Source organism: Indicator indicator, chromosome 26 (genome assembly GCF_027791375.1).
Source record: "Indicator indicator isolate 239-I01 chromosome 26, UM_Iind_1.1, whole genome shotgun sequence".
Taxonomy (NCBI): Eukaryota; Metazoa; Chordata; class Aves; order Piciformes; family Indicatoridae; genus Indicator; species Indicator indicator.
Window position 1 is genome coordinate 10,294,661 of NC_072035.1, and position 27,496 is coordinate 10,322,156.

Here is a 27,496-nt window from a genome sequence, read left to right on the forward strand (position 1 = left end):
GAGGTCCCTTCCAACCCCCACCACGGTGGGGTGGGACTGGAAAGGTTTTCCACAAGCATCCTGTTCGAACCAGAGCCTTGTGATTGGATCCTTGGGGTGCCTCCCAAGCTGGCATCTTGTTTGTTCTGTAACAAAGAGTCCTGATGAAGGGTTTGGTTGAGTTTTGGGAAGAGAACATTTCAGCATCTGATGTCTGGACAGAGATCAACATCTGCCTATTGTCACATGCACAGACCCAGGGCACTGTCCTTGGCAAGCAGCACTGGAGAGAGCATCCTGCAGGACAACAGAGGCAAGTCACACACAGGGACCCCTCCAAGCCGTGCAACACCTTTTTATTTTCCCTTGTGCCAGTCCCTGGGATGCATGAAGGACTTTCACCCCATTTTGAGTACAAGGAGAGGAAGAAGAGGTGGCACCAGACAAGCTCCTGCAGCTCAGGTGATGAAATTACAATGAACAAACGCTGTAAAAAAGGAAAAAACCAACCCAAAACCAACCCCAAACCCACCCCCTGCTTCCCCCCCTGCAGAAGGCATCAGCTTTTGCCCATCCAAAGAGTGTTCTTCATGTTCCCCACAGCTGGCTTAGTGGTGGCCAGTTTGGGGGTGACATCTGCACTTCTCAGCATGCTTTGCGGCTCACAGAGCATGGAAGACTCGCTCGACACGGCCTCTTTCGAGCCCGTGATGGTGGACACGTCCATGTCACTGGAGAGGTCCTCAGAGGACAAGTTAAGACATCCCAGCTTGGCCAGAGAATTGGACCTCTTGAGGGGAGAGGACACAGTCAAGCCGGCCAGCCTCAGCCTGGTCTCAATTTCCTGAGTCCTCTGCTTGACCAGGCCGGGCTTGCCCCGCACGCTGTGGATGCTGTCGCTGCTGGAGCTCCGCGTCAGGTTGGAGCTGCGGGAGGAGGAGGGGGTGTAGCAGATGGTCTTCAGGAAGTCCTTGGTGAAACTGCTGGTGTGCTCCAACCGGCACGGGGCAGGCGTGGAGATCTTCTGGGGGAGCCCTTCCAAGGCTCGTTTTACCTCCAGCTTCTCCAGGTTGTTTTCTGCGTCTTCGGCTATCAGCGGCGCCGGGCTCAGGAGAGGGACGAGGCCGTGGGGGGACATCAAGTCCTCGCTTTCCTCCACGATGCTGGAGTCAACCCTGCTCAGGGGGGTGTCTCTGAGCAGTGGGGAGGAGTCCGAGGGGAGGCCCTTCAGCCTCTCCAGCTCTTTGGTGTGCTTCCGAACCAGGCCTGCTTTCTGCAGCTGGAGCAGAGACTCCTGATGCTGCGTCAGGTAACTGCTCGCACTTGGCTTCTCCAGCTCTTTGAGGAACAACAAGTACTTCAGATCCTTGGTGGCTTTGCTGTCTTTTCTAGCCAGGGACTCTTCTTTGACCACCTCAGCGTTAAGGAGGCTCTTGTCACAGTGGGAGTTTCTCCTGGGCAGCAGAGTTCTGACCGGGCTTTTTGGAGCATCTTTGCCTTTCTCCAAGAGGCTGCAGTGCTGATGAAGCGATTTGCAAGCCCTGACCTCCAATGCCCCAGGCCCTGCTGAGAGAGGAAGCGGAGCCTCGCTGGGTTTAGTCCTGCTGGCTTCCTCGGGGTGTGCCTTGCTGGGCAGGTGGTCAGCCAGGCTGGAGCTGATGTGGGAGAGGAGGGCTGGCTGAGTGCAGATGGTGGCGGTGCGCCGCCCAGCGCCGGCCTGCAGCTTCTCACACTGCTCCCCAAAGGGGTCAGGGGACAAGCTGGCTGAGGAGTACATGCAGTCAGCACAGGACTGGTAGGGAGGTTTGACCTTGCTGAGGATCCCAAAGACGGCGTCGTGCTGCAGAGAAGAAAACAGGCAGGGATAAAATGTGCACACGACAGGCTGGCAGCCACCAGCAGGCAGCCACGGCCTGCCTTGGCTTGGGAGGGACCTTTAAAGGTCATCTGGTCCAACCTCCCCTGCAGGGAGCGAGAGGCACAGGCCACAAGACACTCTGCCAGCCGAGCAGGCCAAGCACAAGCGTGGCTAGCAGATGGAGAGAAGTGATTCTGCCACTCTACTCTGCTGAGACCTCACCTGCACTACTCTGTCCAGCTATGGGACCCCCAACACAGGAGGCACATGGACCTGCTGGAGTGAGTCCAGAGGCCACAAAGATGATCAGAGGGCTGGAGCACCTCTGCTATGGGAACAGGCTGAGAGAATTGGAGCTGTTCAGCCTGGAAAAGAGAAGGCTCCAGGGAAATCTTAGAGCTGCATTTCAACATCTGAAGGGGACCCATAAGAAGGCTGGGGAGGGACTGTTCAGAAGGGCCTGTGGTGATAGGATGAGAGGCAATGGTTTGAAACTGGAGCAGGGGAGATTTAGGTTGGACATTTGGAGGAAGTTCTCCACAATGAGGGTACTGAAATTCTGGAACAGGTTGCCCGGGGTGTGGTGAAGGCCGCATCCCTGGAGACATCCAAGATCAGACTTGATGTAGCCCTGGGCAGCCTGCTCTGGTTGGAGATGTTCCTGCTGACTGCAGGGGGTTTGGAGAAGATAACCTTTGGAAGGTCCTTTCCAACCCAGTGCAACTCTGTGAAACAAAGCCCGTTTCTACTGCTCTCCAGGCCCTGCAGCAGGAACCAAAGCCACACGTGTTCTCAGAACCTTCCCTGAGGAATACCTACCGTGTCGAGTGACGGTCATGCAAGCAAGATGCCCCAAGCAGTTTAACAGGGCACTCACAGGGCTCTCCCTCTGGCATCTAAATCCAAGCAAAGCCAGGCTCAGAAGCACTTCGAAAAGGAAGAAGCTCATCATGGAATGAAAGGCTCTATCCAAGTCAAATGAACCCGTGCTATGAAGATGAGAAGAGCAGTTTCACTGGCAGCAGGGTCAGCCACGCTACCCCCCCTAGGCTCCGGCTCCATACGCACCTCGAAATCCTCCGGGCAGCTCCTCTTGCTGTTGTTGTTGTTGAGGTTCTCCCTGTTCAGCCTGCTCTCCTCCTTGTGCGTGGACAAACGCCGCTTCCACTTCTCCACTGGGTTCTCCTCCCGGACGCTCTCCTCCCCTGCCTCCCCGGGGCCCAGCACCATCCTTCCCCTCCGGGGGCTGAAGTCCAGTTTCCTCTTCACCTCCTTCTCGCTGAAGCTGCTCAGCTCTGCCAGCGGCTCCGCCGGCTCCAGGGCTTTGCCCATCTCCAGCAGCCTCCTGCCCTCGGAAGGTGCGGATGGAGCTTGTCCCACCAGTGAGGCAGCTCGCTCCACCAGCGCATCCCTCTCCAGCTCCTCCAGGGGGAAGAAGCCCTCCCTGTCCCTGGGGACCTTGTTCTCCAGCAGGGTGTCCGAGAGGCGGCGGAAGCAGTAGCCGAAGCCCCCCGGCGCCTCGGTGCCGGCGCGGTTGTCCAGGAACGCCGGCTGCGAGGGCGCGTCCAGCTCCGCCAGGCGGTTCTCCAGGTCGATGTCCAAGCTCTCCAGTAGGAAGTCACCTGAGCCCGTGGAATCATCTGTGGTTTGGGGGAGGTTGCTCTCTGCCTGCTGCTTCCACAGCTTATTGTGGCGTTGCTTGCTGGGGAAAGGACAGAGAGAAGGCAGAGCTGTGGAACTGCTGAACGCACTTCTGACAGGATAAGGGGGAAGGGACCCAAGAGGGCAGATTTAGACTGGAGATTAGGAAAAAAATCTTCCCAGTGAGGGTGGGGAGACACTGGAACAGGTTGCCCAGGAAGGTTGGGGATGCCCCCTCCCTGGAGGTGTTCCAAGCCACGTTGGATGGGGCCTTGAGCAACCTGGGCTAGTGAAAGGTGTCCCTGCCCACAACAGGGGAGTTGGAACAGATGATCTTGAAGGCCCCTTCCAACCCATACCATTCTGTGAATCTATGCACTGTAGGGTGCTTGGGTCCAGGAACATCCCTTCCTCCACCACCACTGGCTCCAGCCTCCCAGTCCCACCTAGACAAAACCAAATTTAACAGGATTTCTGACCAGTCTCTGTCCCAGCGGACTCACAGCTGTGTCCTGCACTGCAGCCATCATGGGAAGATCCCTGGGGAGGAGCCCCTGAGGGCAGAAGGACACAGAGGCCCCCAGCACAGCAAAACACAGAACCACCATCTCTGCAGGTTTCATAGAATCACAGAATCATTTTGCTTGGAGAAGACCTTTAAGATCATCCAGTTCAACCATTCTCTGACTCTACCAAGTCTGCTGCTAAACTGTGTCCCTCAGCACCACAGCTCTGCCTCTAAAACACCTCCAGGGATGGAGATTCAACCACCTCCCTGAGGAGCCTGCCTTTGAGACTCCTTTCAGGAAGAAGTTTCTTCTAATGTCCAACCTAATTAGGGATGGCACAGCTCCTGCTGAATCAGAGTGGAAAAATTTTCCTCCTCTTCCCCTAATAGGGCAGAGGCCAAGCAGAGCATGCAGAAACCCTCATTAGATACCACATTGACAAGGACTTGTGACTGGCATGGTCACCCAAGCTGCAAAGCTGGGTTCTGCCTCATAAAGCAGGAACAATGTTCTGCTGATCAGTGCTGGCTGCTGAGGAGCAGGAACGTGCTTCCCAAGTGTGGAGAAGTCCTCACTGAATTAAACCAGAGCAGATTCCTCCAGAAGACAGCTAATTTCCATTTGGAGAGGCCTGGCTTTGGAAAAAACACAATTAGCCCAGGCTTTTGTGTCTGCCTTTCTGAGGAAGATACTTCAGACTACAGCACCATGCACGCTCCAGCAGTGTCTCTGAGCACCACAGGCCTGTGTGCAAGACATCAGCAGAAGAACCTGCTCCTGACCAGAACCCTAGGGAGATAGATCTATGTCACAAAACTATCAGTGGTTGCCTACAATCAGAATTGTTTGGGTTGGAAAGGCCTTTAAGACAACCAAGTCTAAGCATTCTCTAACTCTACCAAGCCTGGTGCTAACCCATGGCCCTCAGCACTGCATCTCTGCCTCTCTGAAACACCTCCAGGGATGGGAATTCAACCAGCTCCCCAGGGAGCCTGGGCCAGTCTTTGAGAACCCTTTGGGTGAAGAATTCTCTTCCAATATCCAACCTAGACCTCCCCTGCTGCATCTTGAGGACATTTCCTCTTGTCTTATTATTTTTTCCTTAGGAGAAGAGACCAACCCCCACCTGCCTCCAACCTCTTTCCAGGGACTTGTAAAGAGCCAGATCTCCCCTCAGCCTCCTCTTCCCCAGACTAAACCACCCCAGTTCCCTCAGCTGCTCCTCACCAGACCTGTTTCTCCAGACCCTCCACCAGCTTCGTTGCCCACCAGCTCTGTGGACCCCAGGAGCTCCTGCCTTTGCTGCCAGTCACCCTTCCCCCTCACCTGGCATCTAAAATGCCTTGGTACTCCAGCAGCTGCCTCATGAAGCCGGCGTTGGGGCGGGCGATGCTGCGCTTCTGCTTGACGTAGCTGTAGGCCTTCTCCAGGGACCAGCCGAACTCCTTCATGGCGTAGGCGATGACGGTGGAGGCCGAGCGGCTCACGCCCATCTTGCAGTGCACCAGGCACTTGGAGTGGTTCTTCCTGCAGGAGGACAGACAGGAGAAATCCAGCTCATCCTTCTGGGGATGGTGTCTGCTGGCACCACTTGGCACACGCTTGGTTCTCCTGACCGCCCTCAGCAGGGGAGGAACCGTCTGGAAAAGGTTGGCCGTGAGAAGAGTCTCTCTCCAGACAGCTTCTCAGAGTTAGGGAAGGACAGCCTCAACCACGCTGCCATTGCAGAGACCACCAGGAAGCCACCTGCCTGGGGATCTGTAACAGTGTGAGAGCTGAAATCCCCCTCCCACACTGACAATAGCCAGGCTAGCTCAGCCTGGAAGCAAATGCAAGCTGTATTTACAAGCAAAACTACAAGCTATGATGAAATGCAATGAATATGTACAAAGAGACACTATTCACAACATTTACAAATATGTATAATCAACAGAAAAGCACAACCAAGCTCCCTTTGCTTCCCCCAAGGGGCCTCCTCCCCAACCAGAAGGACTCCCCCCAGACCCGCCTGGCAGAAGGCAGAGAGTCAAGAAGCAGAGAGAGGCTGTTAGCTTGTCAAGGTCAGTGTGGTATCTTCAGCCAGAAAAGAAGAAGAAAGCAGCCAGACAGCCCAGCAAGCAAGCTGAGCCAGACTCAGACTGCCCCGACTCTGTTTTGAGTAGAGACTCTTAAACATTTCTCTCTCTCCAGTGGAAGGGTTTAGAACAATCATTATTTTGCTTTCTTACACCCAATAGTGACTTATTTACATTCCTTCGCTTTCTCTGCTTGAACTTTGCAAAGAAAAATTAAAAAGACAGGTTTTAAACCATCACAGGATCCAGGGATAAGAGGAACAAGCTCAACATAAAAGCCCAGCAGAATCTGACAGGATTTGTCTCCAACTCCTGTCTGCAGAGATAGCTGGGGCTAGCCCAACACAGACCTGTGCTAGAGCACTTCTAGACCTTCTTCAGAAGTGTCCTTGTTTCCTTTGGGAAGCAAAATGAAAGGAATAAAAAAATACCATAGGCTAGGAAGGGGTTAATGCCAGGAAGAGACAAGGCATGAGGAAGTTCCAGGGACATGGAAAACTGGCAAAAGCAGAAGAGCAAAAGCTTTGCTGCCTCCTGAAGGCATGGTGGGGTTTCAGGAGCCTAGCTCCATGGTGGATCACATCTACAGGGCATGGAGGGCTTAGCTCCACATAGAATCATGGAAGGGTTTGGGTTGGAAAAGCCCTCCAAGATCATCCAGTCCAACCTTCAACCCAACACCACCATGGCCATCAAACCATGTCCCAAAGTGCCATGGCCACAGGTTTCTTGAACACCTCCAGGGATGGGGACTCCACCACCTCCCTGGGCAGCCTGTTCCAGCGCCTGACCACTCTTGCAGCAAAGAAATTCTTCCCCATCTCCAACCTAACCCTCCTCTGGCACAATCTCAGGCCATTTCCTCTCATTCTATCACCTGATACTAGGGAGAAGACACCAAATCCCCACCTCACTGCAACCTCCTTTCAGGGAGCTGTAGAGAGCAGCGAGGTCTCCCCTCAGCCTTGACAACCCCAGCTCCCTCAGCTGCTCCTCCTAAGACCTGTTGTGCAGAGCACCCATGCTGGATGAAATGCACAGGGGGCAGTGTCAGCTGTGGTGGCTCAGCCATGGTGTCCCCCCCAGCCCCACTCACTTGGCCTTGTTGATGAAGTGGTAGGCCTCGTTCCAGTGAGCCAGCAGGTCGGTCGTCTCCTCGTCATACACCCGGATGTTGTGATAGGCAAACAAGCCAGGGAAGAAATTGTCAATTTCCCTGGTGACATTCAGGATGTAGTCAATGCTGGGCAGCATGGAAAGAAAAACAAAGCTCAAGAGCCCTGCTCATGAAAGAGACTCCAGTCCTGTTATGAAATCCGTGAGATGTGACACAACAGCAGCTGGAAGATTTTATCTACAGCCCTAATCCTGACCCCCCCTGGGACACCCAGTGACACAGGTCACACCTGATGTCCATTCACCCATCTCTCACCACCAGCATATCCCATTCAAAGCCTCAAAAGGCCTTGGGCACGGGAAGGGGAAGTTGATTTTGAGGCTTTGTAACCTCATCAGAAACTCCTCACAGAATCACAGGAGAGTTTTGGCTGGAAAAGACCTTTCAGATCATCCAGTCCAACTATTCTCTAACTCTACCAAAGTCTGCTGCTAAACCACAGCCTTCAGCAACTAAGCCATATCCCTTTCAAACCTCTCCAGGGATGGGGATTCAATCAGTACTCTGGGCAGCCTGTTACAATGTTTGAGAACCCTTTCAAAGGAGAAGTTTCTCCTAATACCCAACCCAAACCTCCCCTGGAGCAACTCGAGGCCATTTCCTCTCCACCTGATACTAGAGAGAAGGGCCAACCCCCACTTGGCTCCAACTTCCTTTCAGGGAGGTATAGAGAGCCAGAAGGCTTTCCCTGAGTCTCCTTTTCTCCTCCCAGTTTCTGGGAGGCTGAGAAAAGAAAAATCCTTCAGCTGCAAGCAATGTTAGGGCAAGAACTGGGAACAGACCCCAAGAAACAATTTTTCAACTGAAGGCTCCAGCTAAAGCCCATCCATTTCTCATCTCCAACCCAAAACATGATATGAGACATGGGATCTCCTGAGTCCTGCCAAATACTGCAGCAGGGATGACACTGCACCTGTGGAGAAGGAGTGCCTGCACTGACTGATTGCCTCCTGTCACTCAGACAAAATCAAGGACAGGGGATGTGTGTGTCGGAATTTGTCCACCTTTGGCTTGGAGATGCTGCCTGTCGAGATGCCTTCCCTGTAGATCTGAAGCTCTGCTTGATTTCCTTGTTCAAAGATGTTCAGACATCTGTTCCCAGGGAACCCCAACTGAAACCCTTTTTCCTCACTCTGTCGAGCAACACTTGTCAGTTTCTCACACCGAGCTGGGTGTGTGCCTGGGGCAAGCAGCAAATATTTATATGCTGAATTCTTACTTGTGCAAAAAAATAGAAGCATGAAAGGAAATCACACCAAGAAGTGGTGCAGTGATGACAGTGTGGTGAAAGGCAGTCCTGCAGCTGCCTGTCCAGGCAGGTGAAGTGGAAATTCCTCACCCCCAGGAAGTTCTGCTCCATGTAGACTTGTAGCCAAGCTTAGTGCTGGAATATTTGCTCCTCTGCAGGCTGCAGGGATTCACACCTGACAGGACCCATGGCCCTTTCATGCTCAGCTGCTACATACTGAAGGGGGTGTGGAGATCTAGATCACAGTATCACAGAATGGTTTGGGTTGGAAGGCACCTTCAAGATCATCTAGTTCCAACCCCCATGCTGTGGGCCACCTTCCACTAGCCCAGGTTGCTCAAGGCCCCATCCAACCTGGCCTTGAACACCTCCAGGGAGAGGGCATGCCTCCCTGGGCAACCTGTTCCAGTGTCTCCCCACCCTCAGTGGAAAGAATTCCTTCCATTTCTTCCTAAATTCCAGTTTCAATCTCCCCTCTTCCAGCTCAAGGCCACTGTCCCTTACCCTATCACTACAAGCCCTTGTCAAAAGTCCCTCCTCAGCTCTCCTGTAGGTACTTCAGGTACTGGAAGGCTGCTCTAAGGTCTCCCAAGAGACTTCTCCAGGCTGAACAGCTCCAACTCTCTCAGCCTGTCCCCACAGGGGAGGTGCTCCAGCCCTCTGAATGTCCTTCACAAACAGGAGGCGTTGTTATTTTCACTCTACATGGTACTGGTAGCAATGAGGTAGGAAAGATTTCTCCACCAGCATCGTGATGGTTAAGCTATCCACATGGCTGAGAATGGGCCCAAACTCAGTGCTACAACCTACAAACATCATCCTAAGAGACCCAAATGTAAGACCCCAAATGAAGGCAAGAAACTGGAGGGTTCAGAGCCTAAGGCTGAAGGTGCTGGGAAGGTGCAGTACTCACCCTGAGCCCTGCAGCTCCTCGAGGTTGGAGGCATTCCACTCAGACCCCTGCAACAGCCACAAAACACATTTCAGAGGAACCCCAGAGCCTCCCCTTTTCCTGAGGTTCTGCAGTCCTCCAGCCTCAGTAGGATCCTGAAAATCCCCAGGAGGATTCCTTAGCTGCCAACTGAAAGACTGGCAATAGCCTCTGAAACAGGACTGTGGCCCCAGGGCAGCCAGTGCTGCAGCTCAGCAGATACCTGCCATGAACAGGCAGGGATCTCCTGAAGGAGAAGGAGGGGACAAGGACATCCTCACCTAAGGAGTTAGGTCTAGGCCAGTGTGTGACTGAGCACATCCCAAATCACCACTCCTGGGCACTGTGGATTTTTAACCAGAGATCAACAGGACAGGGGAAGAAAACGATTGTAGGGCTTGGCTGGGATCAGAGATACAGGAGAAGTGAGGCAAGTCCTGAAAGCTGTGGGGGTGGTTACATCTTGGATCACCCCAACAGCTGCAAACCAGACTTTAGAAGGCTATAAAAAGCAGGTTTTGCCCTCAGAGGTGAGCCCTTTCTCCAACTCTCTCCAGAAAGACCCAAGCATAATGGGGTACAAATGTGTTCATCTCAAGCAAGTCTTTGTTCCAGGTGGCAGTGCCTGGAGTACCATCTAGTGGCAAGAGATGAGACCAAGTACACCTCCTTCCTTGCTTCTGCACAAGCTGGACCAGCTTGTTCTGGCCATGCCTCCAGAACTTCATGGGCTCAATGAGAAAAGTGAGAGAGTGACCATAATAATCAGAGTGGAAGAACAAATGGTTGTCCCACCAGGGCAGCAGCCACAGCTAGACCCTTGGGTTGCCATAAATCTCCACTGCTAAAAAGTGAGTGAGCAGAGAGAATTTGAGCTGTGCCATGGCATGTCCAGGAGCAACCTGCAAGGAAGGACCTATAAATGAAATCCCAGAAACAAGGACAGAGCTAGGGAAAAAAAAAAAAAACCCACTTCTCCACCAACACACAACACAGGTCCTGGAGTGAAGGCCACACACAAAGTGTTGTACCTCCTGCTGCCCAGGTCAGCCTGACAACCAAACCAGCTTCCTCCAAACCCCCTGACTTGGCAGGTCAACCCCTTTGAGCCTCCTGCTGTTGTGTTGCTCCTCAGGTGGCAGCTTACCAGATATAAATGATCAAAAATCAGAGAGGGTTTGTCCATCTGACCCAGGATGAGCAGCATTTCATTGTCTATGAATTCCTTGAATTCCTTCAAGTTGCAGTTCATGTGCTTCTCCAGCTCATTTCGGATCTGGGGAGCAGAAAACAAAAGGATGCCACCTAGAATGATGCCTGCTGAATGGAAACATTTCCTGGCACTCCTTTGCAACACTCTTGGTGCTGTACTTCATTAAAAACAGCAAGAGGAATTTGACCTTTTGGAGACAAGGAACCTCACTCCCTGGCATTTCTCCAAGTGTCCTAGAGGCCCTCAAACTGAAGAGCTGCAAATAAAGCTTCAGGCTTCTATATATATAAGTATTAAAAATAAAATAACATTCTTGGAGATACCTGCTGCTTAAAAATAATTTGAGAGGAAAAAAAAAAAAAACAAACAAGACCTGGAGAAAAGGAGGCTGAGGGGAGACCTTCTGGCCCTCTACAAATCCCTGAAATGAGGTCGGAGCCAGGTGGGGTTGGTCTCTTCTAAGGAATGAGTGACAGGACAAGAGGAAACAGCCTGGAGTTGCCTCTGGGAGGTTAAAGGTGGACATGAGGAACGATTTCTTCCCCAAAAGGGAAAAAAATTGAAACCCATTAGAAACAAAGAGTGACTGATGGCAGCAGTGGTGGTGGAAACAGATTTCCAGTACTCTCCCATTTTCAAATAGGAGACCTACAGCTCTCTGGCTGCACCTCAGCTTCAGGAAGGTACAAGACAAAGCAGCACAGCCTGGAAGATGGTGGCAGGAAAGTCAAAGCACCTTGCCTGCACCTGGAGTGAAGAACAAGCAGAGAGCCAGACTGAGTCCCCAGCTCACGCCTACCACTTGTAACGCTGCTGTCACATGAGAGTCTATCTGCAGCCTTCAGTGCTCAGCTTGAGGAAGCAAAGCCCTGCATGCTAACAGCCTCTCTTCAAACACAGACAAAACCCCCCAGAAGAACTATTTCTATCTGTTCTGAATTTTCCACCAGCCTGTGGGATGGATCCAAACTTAGCTTCAGCCTTGACTTGTGATTTTCCATCCATAAGCTCACTAGTGAAGTGTTCTCTGCAAGCCCCTCTGCCGTTTGCTGAGGAACAGGGAAAATACAACCTTCAAATGTTGGTGCCTTTCTTCTTCAGCCTCTCAGCTCTGCACTGTCCATGAGCAAGTAAAGATCAGGACACTCAACTAACACAGCCACGAGGCCTCAAAAGCCACCAAGCTGCAGAGCTTTTGAGTGCTGCTGCTGCTTTTGCTTGTGCAGTTCACAGGGACACAGGGAGGCTGCAAAGTCATCATCATAGAATCAAGAAGGTTGGAAGAGACCTCAAAGATCATCGAGTCCAACCTGTCACCCTACACCTCATGACTATCTAAACCATGGCACCAAGTGCCACGTCCAATCCCCTCTTGAACACCTCCAGGGATGGTGACTCCACCACCTCCCTGGGCAGCACATTCCAATGGCCAACCACTCTCTCTGTGAAGAACTTTCTCCTCACCTCCAGCCTAAACCTCCCCTGTGCAGCTTCAGACTGTGTCCTCTTGTTCTGGTGCTGGTTGCCTGGGAGAAGAGACCAACCCCCTCCTGGCTACAACCTCCCTTCAGGTAGTTGTAGACAGCAATGAGGTCAGCCCTGAGCCTCCTCTTCTCCAGGCTAAACAGTCCCAGCTCCCTCAGCCTCTCCTCATAGGGCTTGTGCTCAAGGCCTCTCCCCAGCCTCGTTGCCCTTCTCTGGACATGCTCCAGCAATTCAACATCTTTCCTAAACTGAGGGGCCCTCATTTGGGAATATCTACTTGTGCTCCAACCAGCTGTCATGCAGGCACCATCTCTGATGCCACTTGGCTGGCTAACACCCAGGCACTAACATTGAAGAGAATCATAGAACATTTTGGTTGGAAGAGACCTTTCAGATCAAGTCCAACCCTTAACCCAGCACTGCCAGGGCACCACTAAGCCGTGGCCCTCAGCACCACATCTACACAGCTTTGAAACCCCTCCAGGGATGGGGACTCCACCACTGCTCTGGGCAGCCTGGGACAGGCTTTGCTTGGCAACTCTCAAGGGGAAGAAATTGTTCCTCATGTTCAACCTAAACCACCCCTGGGGCAGCTTGAGGACATCTCCTCTTGTCCTATCACTTGTTCCTTGGGAGAAGAGACTGACACCCACCTGGCTCCAGCCTCCTTTCAGGGAGTTGTAGAGAGCCAGAAGGTCTCCCCTCAGCCTCCTTTTCTCCAGGCTGAACAACCCCAGGTCCCTCAGCTGCTCCTCACCAGACCTGTTCTCCAGACCCATCCCCTATGCACTTGAAAACCAGATGCTCCTTACTAAGGTCTTGAAGAACACACTCAGATGCTGGTATCAAGCCCAGTTTCCCTGCTGGGGAAAGCCAAATTGTGGAGACTTTATGGAACAAAGTTGGAAACACACAGCCCCAAACCAGTGCCATCCAGTCATATGGTGCCTCTTCATCAGTGCAGCACCTTCTGGCAAGGGAGCCTAGCAGGAAGAAGCAGCCAGCAGGGAGTTTCAGAGTTACCTCCTTAGAAGTCACATTTTCCAGGTCTTTGCTCATCATGATGCTCCGGAGCTTGGCTTTAATGAGCCGTTCTGTTCGCTCCCTTTCAGTTGGCCTGAGGAGACAAAAAACACAACACACCCCAGGAGAAGATGTCTCCAAGATGGCAAAAAAACTCACAGAGTAGAGAGGGGTGGTGGGAAAGACTTGGGATTTAAAAGCCATTTGTGGGAGATTAACGGATGAAAACGTTTGAAGGCATTTATGGAAAGAAAGGAAATGAAGCGGTGAAGGAACAAGAGGGAGAAGGAGGATTTCTGCTCAGGAGCCAGGCCAACTTCTTCTAACAAAATTCAGAACTGACTTGTCCACAAAGAGGGCTGGAGAGTCAGGGCGGGTGGACTCCAGGTCCTGCATGGCATTCCACTCGTTGATGCAGCTCTGGTCAGAGCTGATGCAGCTCTCGTAGTACGTGGCCCAGACCAAAGCCATCCCACCGGGGAAGTAGTTGTACCTCCTTGCAACTTCACAGGCTTTATGGAGGATCTGTAAGGCAGACCTGGAAAACAAAGTTGGGCAGATGTGAGCAGCAGGATCTGAGAGATTTTCACAGAGGAAAAAAAGATTTTTACCTTTGTTCAGAACCACAGAATATCATCCAGGCCAACCACAACCATCACCCCAACACCACCATGGCCATCAAACCATGTCCCCAGGTGCCATGGCCACAGGTTTCTTGAGCACCTCCAGGGATGGGGACTCCACCACCTCATAAAATATCATCCAGTCCAACCAGCAACCCAACACCACCATGGCCAGCAAACTATGTCCCCAAGTGCCATGGCCACAGGTTTCTTGAACACCTCCAGGGATGGGGACTCCACCACCTCCCTGGGCAGCCTGTTCCAATCCCTGACCACTCTTGCAGCAAAGACATTTTTCCTCATCTCCAACCTAACCCTCTCCTGGCACAATTTCAGGCCCTTTCCTTTCCTTCTATCACCTGATACTAGGGAGAAGGGACCAAGCCCACCTCACCCCAACCTCCTTTCAGGCAGTTGTAGAGAGCAATGAGCTTTCCCTTCGGCCTCCTTTTCTCCAGACTAAGCAAGTTTACTGCAGGGTTTGGGTTTTTTTTTTTCCATACCAGAGTTCAAAGAGGGCACAAACTGCACCTTGGAGGCCTTCTAAAGGGCCATTCTAAGGCAGAGGCTGAAATCTTCTCCTGATTCACAGGCAAGCAGAAGGCATGAGGCACTCTGGGATCTAATCATTAGCTAATGAGTAAAGCCAGACCAAAGGAAAATAAAGACCATGGACAATTTTCAAACCACCTTCAGCAAGGAGTCAAATGCATATTTAGCAACATTCTTGGCCCCTGACATGGCTCTAGGGACAAGGCCCAGATTGGGTCATTTGTTTTTGCAGATTCTAGCATTACTTTTTCTTTCCTTCCCTCCTCATTTTTTTTTTACTTTTCCCTTTTTATTTTTTTTTTTTCAGTTTGAAGGCTCTGCTCTGCTGCTGTCACTGTACTGAATGCATTCACCACATCTAAGGCTGCCAACAGGAGGGGCTGAGTTCCAAACTGACAGGAACAAGGCTTTTTATTTCTTTCTTTAACCAGACCATTCTATGATTCCCTACATCTGCTGGAGCAGGTCCAGAGGAGGCCATGAAAATGATCAGAGGGTTGAAGCAATTCCCCTATGGGGACAGGCTAGGAGAGTTGGAGCTGTTTCAGTCTGGAGAAGACTCCAGGGAGACCTCAGAGCAGCCTTCCAGTACCTGAAAGGGGCTACAGGAGATCTGAGGAGGGACTTTTGACAAGGGCTTGTAGTGACAGGACAAGGGAGGATGGCTTTGAGCTAGAGATTGGAGATGAGGAAGAAATTCTTTATAGTGAGGGTGGTGAGAGACTGGAACAGGCTGCCCAGGAAGGCTGTGGATTCCCCCTCCCTGGGAGTGTTCAAGGCCAGGATGGATGAGGCCTTGAGGAACCTGGGTCAGTGGGAGGTGTCCCTGCCCATTGCAGGGGGTTAGAACTAGATGACCTTAGGTCCCTTCCAACCCAAACCATTCTGTGATTCTATGATCTGTATCTTTTCCTAGCAGATGCTACAAGGACAAGGATCTCTGAGGCTCCAACAGCAGCCAGCAAAGAGCCCAAGCCCAAAGGGATGCATTTGTTCTGTGTGGGGCTGGGTAGCAGCCTCTTCAAGGAGGAATTTGCTGGCATGGCCACTGCTGATTCAGCCACCTCTGCTTCAGTGTTTTGGAATCCCTGCAGAAGGGAGGGGTGACAGGAGCTGAAAGGTGAACAGGCACCCAGGGCAGCATGGAAAGTTTCTGTAAGGCAGGAACCCCAGCCTGGCCCCAGGAATGAGGCAGAGGATAGGGAATGCCATGAGACTAGAAACAGGTCCTGAGACTCCTCCTGCAGCCAGGCAGAGAAATATGCAGAGAGGAGACTGTCTCAGAATTCATAGAATCACAGAATGGTTTGGGTTGAAAGGGACCTTTCAATGTCATTGAGTCCAACCCTCTGCAGCCAACAGGGACATCTGCAACTACAGCAGGTTGCTCAGAGCCCCAGACAACCTGATCTGGAGTGGTTCCAGAGATGAGACATCTACCACCATGTCTCTGGGCAACTTGGGACTGGCTCTCACCACCCTCAGGGTAAAAAAAAAAAAAAAAAACTCTTCCTTATCTCTCATCTAAATCTCCCTCTTTTAGTTCCAACAGGCCCTGCTCACAAGTCTGTCCTCAGCTTTTTTCTTAGCCCCTTTAAGCACTGAAAGGCCACCAGAAAGTGTCCCTGGAGCCTTCTCTTCTCCAGGCTGAACAACCCCAACTCTCTCAGCCTGGCCTCACAGTTTCCAGCCCTCCCAGCATTGTTTTGGCCTCCTCTAGCCCCACTCCAACAGGTCCCTGTCTGTGCTGAGGACTCCAGAGCTGGTCCCAGCACTGCAGGTGGGGTCTGACCAGAGCACAGCATCAGGGCAGAATCTCCTCCCTCCACCTGCTACCCACACTGCTGGGGAACAGGACAGGCCAGGGTTGGCTCTGGGCTGGGAGCACATGGTGCCAAGCTCACGTGCAGCTCTTCATCCCCAAGTCCTTCTCCACAGAGCTGCTCTCTCCAGCCCTTCATCCTCAGCCTGGTCGATATCGAGGATTGTCCTGACCCAGGTGCAGGACCTTGCATTTGGCATTGCTGAACCTTATGAAGTTCACACAGCCCCACTTTTCCAGGTGTCCAGGTCAAGTTGAAGGTTTTTTTTTTTCATCTCACTGGTGCCACTTCCCATACACTGAAGAGCACATCTCTGCTCCAACCAGCAGCAGAAGACCTTGGGTTCGGATCAATGTTCTCACAATCCCTTGACAGTGGGGCCACCTGCTGACCCAGGGAAGCAGCAGCTCATGAAATACCAATGATGGCAAAAGCTAGAAGACAGGTTGTCTGTTTGGGTTGGATTTAGTCCCAGAAATGGCAGCCTCTTTCCCAACCAAGCCCACGCAGCACACTTACCACATGGCTTGCACCGACACCGGTTTGAAGATGTGCATCCTCCCCGCCGTGCTCACGCTGAAGCCACTAAGAGAGAAGAGGAAAAATCCAATCAGAAAGGAATCAAAGAATAGCTGAGGTTGGAAGAGACCTTTCATAGTTTCACAGAATGCTTTGGGTTGGAAGGGACCTTAAAAAACATCTAGTTCCAACCCCCCTGGCATTGGTAGGGACAGCTCCCACTAGACCAGCTTGAGATCATGGAGTCCAGCAGCTCGCCTGGAGCTCACCACTACTGCCAAACCACTACACCAAACCATGTCCCTCAGCACCACATCCATGCATCTTTTAAATGCTTCCAGTGATGGTGACCCCACCACCTCCCTGGGCAGCCTGTTCCAATCCCTTCTGTGAAGGCTCTCACTCTGCATCATCCCAAGCTGCACTCTACAAACACCTACTGCCAAGGCAGCTGCAGGGGCACTGACAGACAAAGAGAACCAGGGATGAGAATTTCTATCACCAATTTTCCAACATACTCCCAAAAAAGAATGGCAAGTGGGCAACCTTCCCAGCACAGGCTGCCAGGAAGGGGATCTCCTCCACTGGGATTTCAGAGAACATTCAGTGGGTATCACAGCTTCTGCCAAGCAGGCTGAAGGCAACAAGACAAAACTGTCACTGTCTAAATAAGCAGCCATGAATCCAAAATTGGAATTTCACTTGCAAGGTGATGGAGAAAATCATTCCTAGAGCAGCCCCCAAGCAGGGAAGGATAAGGACATTCATCTTTTTAATGTGATTTCTTACCCATCACCATCAAGATGGATCTTGGTATCACTCCACAGACGAAGAACCATTCCTATGGTGCAGCTTTTACTGGAAGAGAGATTGTCACACAGGATGTTAAATATAGGCCACAACCTGGTCCTGCCAATACCCTGAATTATTAATCCTCTTGAATTTTTCAAGGCCTCAAGTCCTGCTCTAGCAATTCCTACTCATATCTGAGGCCAAAGTCATAACAGACAGGCAGGCTGGCAGCTGCAGTCTAAGGGTCTGCTCTGATATTAGCACACTGACTGCTCCACAGGGCTGGAGAAACATCACAGAAGCAAGAATTAAAATCACCAGCTCTCCTCTCCTCCTCCAGAGCCTGCTAGAAAGCACTGGGGCAGGCACCCCATCATCTTTCCTGCTCTCTCACCCTCATTAGGTCAGCACAAGGCAGCTCCCTATCAGGACACACACAATCATAGAAGTGTTCAGTTGGAAAAGACCTCTAGGATCATTGAATCCAACCATGGAATGGTTTGGGCTGGAAGGGGCCTTAAAGATCATCCAGTTCCAACCCCCTGCCATGGGTAGGGACACCTCTTACTAGACCAGGTTGCTCAACCTGGTTTTCAACACTTCCAGAGCCTCCACAACTTCTGAGCAACCTGTTCTCCAGTGGCCCCACTACACCAAAGCAGATCCCAGCAATGTGGCTGCAGAGACCCAGCTCACTAAAAGCAGGGCAGAAAATGAGCCTTGGTAGGTGGCAGAGCAGCCATTCACCCCTTCCAAAGAGGACCTGGGGGGCCTTTCAAAGGACTCTGTTTTATTATCACTTCATCCCTCTGACTGGGAGGAAGACAAAACCAGATTTAATGAGTTTACCTAACCCAAAAGAACACTTTCATTGCAGAGATGCAGTCTGGCAGGAAAACTGTTCTGTAATAGGGCCAGAAACTTTCAACCAGTAAATAATTAAGTCACTGAGATATTAAAGTTTTAAAGGAGATTGGGATGTGCCCAGCAACAGCCAGTTAGCAAAGATCTCAGGGTTTGGGCTGTTCTTTCCCTTTCTTTTTAAAGCCTGCAGCCACTTTCTGCAGAGGGTCAAAGGATGAGGCAGGGCAGTCTGAACACACATGTGGACAACGTGGACTTGAAGGCTTTGTGAGGAAAAAGGGCTTTTATTAAACACAGGTAAAAGGAATCAAACACACAGAAGTGCCTGACCAGTCAAGCTGTCAGCAGTCAGAACACTTCCAGCTCAGCAGTGCCATTTCAGCCCCATGGAGTCACTTGAGGGAAGTTGCTAATGCCAACTGACTTCTTAATTAAGGGTAAATCTCATGCACAAACAACAAAATTGGCTTTCAGGGGAGACAGGAACAGAAGTGGCAGCTACAGTGAGGATGGATTTGTCATAACTTTGCCATCTCTCCTCCTGTCTCACATCAATAACCACCAGAAGCAAATTATTGGAATCATAAAATGGTTTGGATGTGAAAGGACTTCTGAAGGTCATCTAGTCCAACCCCTCTGCAGTCAGGGGAGGCCCCATCCATAGAGATAATCAAGGTCAGGCCTCATGGAGCTCTGAGCAACCTGATCTAGTTGGGGATGACCCTGCTTATTACAGGGGGGTTGGACTAGATGAACTCTAGAGGTCCCATCCAACACAGTGCATTCTGTGATTCTATCTTCAACTAGATCAAGTTGCTCAGGGCCCCAAACAACCTGGCCTGGAATAGTTCCAGGGAAGGTGGTCTCACATTTGTCTCAGTGCAAAAGCTCCCCCCTTCCACTTAGAACCTGAAAGCTGTCCAAAAAGAAAGCAAAAAGTCACAGTGGCTGTGCCAGCACATCATGGCAGCCTGCTATCACAGAGCAGAAACAACGAGCTGGAAGCTCTGACTCCTAACTGCAGCTCTGCCTCTCCAAGCCAAGAGCTTTTCTGCCTTGGTTTACTCACCTAGAGCTGGACTAATGTGAGAGGGGCTGTGATAACAAAATATTTTATTTGCCTCTCCAAACATTATGTGCTCTTATCAGTTAGACAAAAGAAAACAGCTCATTCCTGACACATTTGTTTGTTGGTTTTGGAGGTACTTCTGCAGTATTGTGTTTTGATGTTGTTTGGCAGCTCAGCTCCCCTCCCTCAAACCAGCTCCATTGCATCACACCATCAACAAGCTTCAAGTCTGGTGGACAGATTAAGTTCCAGTTTTGCAGCTGTGTCTGCGAGAGCTTTTTGTCACGAGCAGACAGCAAACTAGCACAGAAGAGGTAGATGCCACAGCCCTACAGATGGCTCCCAACTGATGCCACACAACTGCCCAGAGATTCCAAAGAGACTGAAAGCTTTCTGGGAACAAAAAAAAAAAAAAAAAAAAAATCCCCTTCTTGCCCTCCTATTTGATCAGAAAACTCAAGCCGCGTCCTTTCTCTCGTCAGAATTTACAACAGATGGAAACCACACTGCTTGAGGACAGCTTGGTGTTGACAGGCTTTCCAGAGAACCCTGTCTGCCTGGTTTCCAAAAGGCCTGCCTGGTTTCCAAGCCCAGCCTTGCCTTGGACATACCTCTCCTTGCTGGAGAAATCCACACCCAGCAGAATGTTCTCTTCGGTGTCCTGCCGCCCGCTGCTGTACACAACCACCATGTACCGCACTCGGTCTGTCCACACACTCTCCAGACGGACAGCCTAGGGGGAAAAAAAAAAAAAAATATCAAGGCATCAAGCTCTGCAAACCAGCTTTGGGCTCATCCTTCCTTCCCCTGCTGCCTGATGTTGAAGGTGTAATCATGCCCAAGAGTTTTATTCAGCTGCAGTATGAAAGCCACAGGGAGAGGTCTATCCTGCGGCGAGGCTTGTTACCAGGTGGGGAGATTGAGACCAAATTATCTGCCACACTTCAGGGAACTACTCCAAAGTGCAACCTGCAGCTCTGTTCTGAAGAGGTTTAGCTAGAAAGTTGGTAAAAACATTGGTCATGGACTATCCTGAGAAGAGAGGAAGGCTCAGAGGATTCTTCCCTCACTGAAATATGTTAGTGATGCTGGGGGGAATAATTGACTTCTCTGCAGTGATTTTTAGAGCTTCTGCAGATTTCTTTAGAAGAATCCTAGAATGGTTTGGGTTGGAAGGGAACTTAAAGAACATCTAGCTCCAACCCCTCTGCCATGCACAGGGACACTTTCCACTAGACCTGGTTGCTGAAAGCCTCAGCAAGGCCTTGATCAGCCCCATTTGGATGCAATTTCAAGACTGACTTCAGAATGCCCATTGGCACCAGCAAGCTCCTGTCTTCCCTCCTGTGTTGGCGTTTGCCAGCTGACTGGGAAATGAAATCTAACCAAACAAACCCACTTCAGACAGAGCAGTCTCCTGAACAAGGGCAAAAGGAGTGGACAGGAAACCACAGAAGAACTGGCAGCCAGCACAGAGTAAAGCTGACTCTTAAGACCTAGGATTTGCCTGTGGCTTTTCATGAACCTCTACAGGTCTGGTTCAAACACTTCCAACAGAAAAGAGAGGCCCAAACTGCAACTTCCCCTACCAGTTTGATCCTGTCCTCACAGCGAAGGAGATTGATCATCACCTGGAGGTGCTGCGGCAGATCACCTGCAGAGAAAGCAAAAGAAATCATCAGCAAGGGTCTCCTGCTGCACTGAGAAAGGGCAGAGTTGTGACTTTCACTGAAATGGGATGTTTCTAAGTTAAAAAAAAAATACATATCATTTAAGGGAGGCCAAATAACTTTGCTGTCCTGGAGGATACTAACAGAAGTGAGCTGCTGAGCTGCTTGGATGAGAGAGAGCTGGCTGTGAGACCTCAACCTTAGGGTATTTGGAAGCTACCAAGTATACTGAGCCCACCCCATGACTGGCACAGATGATGACACTCCTCTGAGGAGGCAGAAAGATAAGAGGCACTGAGGGCAGGGAGGGAGAGAGAGAAAGGGGGAGGGAGGGAGGGAGAGGCAGGAGGAACAACTGATTAAAAAAAGAAAGGAACAAATGAGAAAAGAAAAACTTTGACTTGTGAAAAAAGGGGACAAGCCCTACTGGCTATGGAGGCTATGTCTGAGGGTACATCCTCCTGAGGAGAAAGGGCTGCAGGAGTGACTGGGTGATGGATCTCTTCCACCTCAAAGTGCTGCTCTGCAACAGGTCCTCTAGGCTCTAGAGCAGTGGGTACATTTCTGCTCAGTGACAGCAAGTGAAAGGCAGAAGGAATCTACAAGAAAATAAACCCAGCTGCCATCTAATAGCTCAGTAATGTGCTCATAACTTTCCACACGAGATAAAATTCCTTCTGTAGGATGTCTGCTGGGTATCTGAAACTGCTGACAACTCAAGAAAGCCCAAGCCAAGCTTGGCATTCAAACACCCTCTTTGTGCTTGGAGTGTTTACTAAGCAGCAGACACACAGTACCACACTGTGCCTTTCCCACGTGCTCCTGCTCTCAATGATCTGATTTCTTCTTTCCCAGTAAGGGCTTATCCCAAACTGTCAAAGACAGAAGGCATAAAATCCCTGGGGAAGTAGAATCTGCTTCCTGGAAGCCACTTATCTGCTATTAGTCCTTCTGTATGATCACTATACAACTCTTCACCATTTCTTCCCACCAGTTTGGCACACTGGAGGGGACTGGAGGAAGGAGGAGAGTCTGTTCTTAAACCATGATCAACTCTTACAGGGCAAACTGTGATGAGTTAACTTACAAGAAGATTTTCCTGAAAGCAGGAGAGGGGATAGAAGGAGATAAACCCAATCCTGCTAAAATGTTCCTCACTTTTACCAGCAACAGGTAGTGTCAAAAGACCCAATGTTGTCAGCTGGTACCAAGAGCTCCCAAGCTTCAGATGATGGGAGCTGGGAGAGCACTTGGGAGAAGTGTTCCTGAGGTGCTGAATCAGGATCTTGATAAGCAGAGGTGAGGTGCTAGAGCCCTGTGACTCAGCACATCCAATTTTCCTCCCCACAGGCCAAAGGGAAAGGGAAAGATCAAATCAGTGAAGCACAAGTGACATTTCTTCATCTGCTGCTGCAGAACACAGGGTTAGATATTCAGCACAGACCTTCTTGCTCAGCAGGTTGCCCTGCCTGAAGAACACCACCATGCCTGCAGAGAAGAAATTTCTACTCCAGTTACAGCTCTGAGACAATGACAAAAATTTAACCCCTAATGAGCTGCTCCCATCCCAATCAAGAGGGCTGAGAACCTGCTTGTGCTCAGCAGGTTGTACACAGCCCACAGGGACACTCAGAGGAGTCATCCACCCAGCCAGTCACCCACATGTGCTGTCACCTTGTCTGTGTGCATGGGGTGAACAGCAAAGCAAGGGAGGGATTTCAGGAGGTGATTTCATCCACTACCTGCATGTTTGTGAGGATGCTGGAGACTTCTCTGGCCCTGGGAGCTGTTTCCTTGCTGTAAGAAAAGGGCTGCACCTTTCACCATGAAAAAGCTCTCACTGAGGCTGGAAAACAAAGGAAAACAGAGGAAGTCAACTGAAAGGAAATCTCAAAGCACGTGCTCAAGACTGTGTGGCTGGAGAAGGAAGGGCTTCCCCTCACTAAAACACAGCAGGATTCTGCCATGAGGAGCTGTTCCCCGAGCCTGATCCTGCCACTCACACAGCATGACTCCAGGATTATTCACTGATTATTCCTGTGGCATTTTCCACCACCATTTCATGACTTGGCCACTGCAGGAGATAGTTGCCTGAGTTGTCACAGCCTGGAAATGACTTTAGCATTTGATGATCAATTCAAAGCAGTGGAAGGTAGGACTTTTCACAGGCTTAGACCTGTGAAATGGCTGAAGATCAGGTTCTGAGTCAATCATCTCAGCTCTTGAGATGTCCTTGGAATGCAAAAACAAGAACACACAACCATAAACTGCCAGTAGCTGCAGAGGAAGGGAGGGCAGATGAAGCCTGCACATCACAAGAGAAAAGGAAACCACACTGAAACCTCAGGGGAGCAAACAAGCAGCACAACAGCCAAAAGCTTTTGCTTGGCTCTGGATGGATAGACTCCTGCAAAACACTACAGATAAGAGGGCAGGTGGTGAGCTGAGCAAACACACAAGGATATTTCCAGAGTCAAATGACACCACAGGCCCCAGCACACAACTACAGAAGAGGCAGAACCAAACCAGTAGTTAGAGCAAGCACCAGCACAAACCTAATTACAAGGTACCAAAAGGCACTGGGATGGGAGGGGTGAAGTTGGCATTTCCCACAAGGCTGAAAATCAGCAGCAGCTCAGCTACCTTTCAGTTGCCACAGCAACTGCTTATGCTGCATTTCCTACTGCTCAGCCCATCACAACAGACAGTCCCTGCTCCCAAAGCCCCACTGGCTGCCACCCCACACCTCCAAACTCAGATCCTCATTAATTACTCTCTGCCATCTACTAAATATAAATGCTGCATGACGGCAGTGTGCTACATGGGAGTTCCTCATGCTGCACCAAGTGATCCCACAGCAGTTAGGACTCCCAGCACCCATCTTGTGCTTCAGAATCATGGAATGGTTTGGGTTGGAAAAGCCCTCTAAGACCATCCAGTCCAACCATCAACTAATACCACCATGGCCATCAAACCACGTCCCACAGTGCCATGGCCACACATTTCTCAAACACCTCCAGGGATGGGGACTCCACCACCTCCCTGGGCAGCCTGTTCCAATCCCTGACCACTCTTGCAGCAAAGACATTTTTCCTCATCTCCAACCCAAACCTCCCCTGGCACAATTTCAGGCCATTTCCTCTCACTCCATCATCTGACACTAGAGAGAAGAGAAGGTTGAGGTCTTTGCCTTTGGTAGACGTGAGCACTAATGCTCTATTGACCTTAGTGCTGTGGTGAAGACAGACATGAATTTCAGAGAACCATTTAGGTTGGAAAGACCTCTGAGATCAAGCCCAGCTGTTAATTCAGCACTGCCAAGTCCACCATAAACCATGCCCCTCAACACCACACAGCTTTGAAACCCCTTCAGAGATGGGGACTCCACCACTTCTCTCTTCCCAGCTCTTGCTGCAAGCCCAGCTTTTCCCTTCTCTGAGAGCACAACCCAGGTTCCCAGGGCAAAGCTTCCTCGTTTTGCATCTGAAACTTCAAGGTGCAAAATTGCCAGGAAAAACTCCAGATCGGGCTGAAATTTGAGATTCCAGCTGCTTTTAAAAGGTGAACTAATTTTTTTCCCCCTGCATTCCAGGCTCCACAAGGGCCAGATCAGCTCAGTAAAGGAGCAGCAGCACTGCTGCACCCTAATCACAACACATTTCCTTTCCTCCCACAACACTCCAGCACTCACCACTCACTCCACGAGCAAGCTGGGTCTGAGCAGGAGCCACGCAGAGTTCCCTTCTGATCCCCCAAACACCAGCTCTGCTCTGCCTGGTTACACAGGCAAAGATTCCTGCAAATGGGAACCTGGTTCGTTCCATAAGGGAGCCAGGAAGAGTCTTGTTTCCTTTGCACACCAGGCAAGCGGAAAACAGGGCCAGAAGTTACACAAAGCAGTGACACAAAGACAATCTATAGGATATTCAGCTGGACACCAGCTTCACACACACTCAGTTGTTTTTCCAGCAGGAGGAAGGGAATGGGTAGATAACACCCAAGGAGATAATTCCCAACTACTCCTAAGCCCAAGAAGCTGGGGAATAAATTCTTTGGGAAAAAATAAAATAAAGTTATCTCTAAGGATATTCTTTTATCCCATAATAAAAAACACTGGCTGGGGTTTCTACAGCTGGAAAAAAAAAAAACAACAAAAAACTGGGAGAGACACAGCTGCTTCCCAAAGGCATCAGAAACTCACAGAATGGTTTTGGTGGGAAGAGACCTTTAAGATCATCAAAGTCCAACTTAACCCAGCACTGCCAGGTCACCACCAAACCATGTCCCTCAGCACCACATCTCCATGGCTTTTGACTCAACCCCCAGGCCATTTATGGAGGTGAAGGAAAGGTTTTGAGCAATCTCAGCCAATGAGCAGCACCTCAATGGGTATCCAATGAGGCAGGAGGGCAGAACATCCACTGCTCTGCATCTCAATGGGTAGCCAAAGAGGCAGGAGGGCAGAACATCCACTGCTCTGCATCTCAATGGGTAGCCAAAGAGGCAGGAGGGCAGAAGATCCACTGCTCTTCCACCCAATTCCTTCACTTGAGCCACCAAACTCTAACTCTGAAGCAGTCATCACTCTCATTATCACGTTCACTTTGTGACCATACTCACTGCTCTGAGGGTTTACCTTGCCTGATGTTGTTAAAGATCTCCTGATGGCAAGAGGGGAGAACAAAGCAGAATATTCCCAGTTGCAGGCAACTGGCAAAGCAGCCCTGCAGGAGCAGAAAGTGATTGCAGAAGGAAAACCCAGTCAGCAAATGTTTTGTCATCCTGAGTGGAAATGAATCATGGAATCAAAGTGGTAGGGGTTGGAAGGGACTTTTGGAGATCGAGTCCAATCCCCCTGCCAAGGCAGGGTCACCTAGAAGAGGTCAGACAGGAACACATCCAGATGGGTTTGGAATGTCTCCAGAGATGGAGACTCCACCACCTCTCTGGGCAGCCTGCTCCAGGGCTCAAACACCCTTAAATTCAAGTTGTTTCTCCTCATCTTTAGATGGAACTTCTTACCTTCCAGTCTGTGCCTGTTACCCCTTGTCCTCTCACTGGGTACCACTGAAAAAAGCCTGATTCTGTCTTCCTAACACCCACCACCCTTGAAATATTGAAATATTGATCAGCATTGATGAGATTCCCCAATTCTCTCAGCCTTTCCACATCAGAGAGATGTTCCAATCCCCTCAGCATCTTGGCAGCCCGTTCCAGTCCCCTCAGCATCGTTGTAGCCCTGAGCCAGCAAGCAAAGCCAAACAACCTGTTGAAGAGCAAGATTTCCATTTCCCTTTAATCATTTTCTTCCTAACCTCCAGCCCCAACCTCACAAAGCACAGCTTGTGGTGACTCAAACCGCTCCTACCCTCCCAACCCCACCCCAGCTCCCATTTCCACGCAGAACCAGCGCGGTGCCACGCAGAGGTAAAAGCACCCAAGCACCTCTTTGCAAAGCTCTTTTCCATCCCATCAAACAGCAACATTACCCACAGCACCGTCCCTCATCTGGGCTGGAGGAGGACTTTTAGCTCTCAGTCACTCCTCTAAAGACTGAGTTAAACAAGAACAACCACCAGCAAAAACTCCCAGCGAGAAAACGCGAGGCTCAATATTCCAACTGCTTCTTTCAATCTTGCAGTTCCAGTAAACAACCAAAATTCCAGCCTTTAAAAGAGGGGAAAAAAAAAAATCCTATCATTAAACAACAGCCCCCAACTTTTGACCCTCAGCAGCAGTGATAAATGCCCTAGCAAGCAGCATTTGTTAGCAGCAGGAAGAAAAGCAAACCCAAGTGGCTTATACATACTAATTTGGACTGGGTTTCTTTGAACAGCAGAAGCATTGTGCTGGCCCAAGAGTCAGGCAGAAGTCAGTCAATTCAAAAAGATTCATAACTAAGCTGTAAAGAACCATAAAAAAAGTCACATCTTTTTCCTTGTTGTTTTTTTTTTTTCCTCTCTCTCTCTTGTGTTTGCTCCTAACCCCAGCAAAGCAAAGGAAAAGAGAAAGCTTTGACCGTCCGTTGGGCGCGGAGCAGAGCAATCGCGGCGCTTGATGCTACCCAGGAACTGGATGGCTGTCCAGAACACTGTGTCTTCTCCTGAGATCCTGGCTTCAAAACCCACTTGTCCTAACATATCCTGATGAAAGAGGGCCATTCAGGATAGGGGGGGGGGGGTGGAGGGAGGGGGGAGAGAAAAACCAGCTGAGGCTCGTCTAATCATTTCCCTCCTCCAGACTTGTTTGTTTGTTTGCTTCCTCTCGCATGCTCCCAAGGGACCTCAGCTCCTATCAGCGACTGCAGCCTGGTGCTGGAGAAAGTTCCTGCTGGCTGGGACAGGACCAGAGAGAAGCCTGCACACATCAGCTACTGGCTGGTGGCTTCTTCACCATTAAAACGTGGATGTGACAGGCATTACGGCAGATTGAAGTCAGAGAATC

At 50.5% G+C, this 27,496-nt stretch overlaps 1 protein-coding gene across 1 annotated transcript; it reads right to left on the bottom strand.

Annotated features, from left to right (window-relative positions):
- Positions 1-530: 530 nt before the first annotated feature.
- On the bottom strand, positions 531-26,948 carry SSH1 (slingshot protein phosphatase 1). Its single transcript, XM_054392548.1, has 14 exons — positions 26,862-26,948; positions 22,795-22,898; positions 20,972-21,036; positions 19,994-20,115; positions 17,447-17,515; positions 16,658-16,723; positions 13,484-13,678; positions 13,141-13,234; positions 10,567-10,695; positions 9,402-9,448; positions 7,159-7,305; positions 5,314-5,514; positions 2,906-3,539; positions 531-1,819 (listed from the first exon to the last, which is right to left on the bottom strand). Exons 1-14 carry the CDS (start codon positions 26,945-26,947, stop codon positions 539-541), a joined length of 3,240 nt encoding a protein of 1,079 aa, XP_054248523.1. The 5' UTR covers position 26,948; the 3' UTR covers positions 531-538.
- Positions 26,949-27,496: the final 548 nt, after the last annotated feature.

Excerpts from the sequence above, each read along its gene's own strand:
- SSH1 (XM_054392548.1), bottom strand. The coding sequence starts at position 26,947 with ATGAATCTTTTTGAATTGACTGACTTCTGCCTGACTCTTGGGCCAGCA. Across the intron at positions 17,516-19,993 it reads GATTTCTCCAGCAAGGAGAG|TAAAAGCTGCACCATAGGAA; the intron begins GTATGTCCAAGG and ends TCTCTCTTCCAG. Across the intron at positions 9,449-10,566 it reads TTTTTGATCATTTATATCTG|GGGTCTGAGTGGAATGCCTC; the intron begins GTAAGCTGCCAC and ends TGGCTGTTGCAG.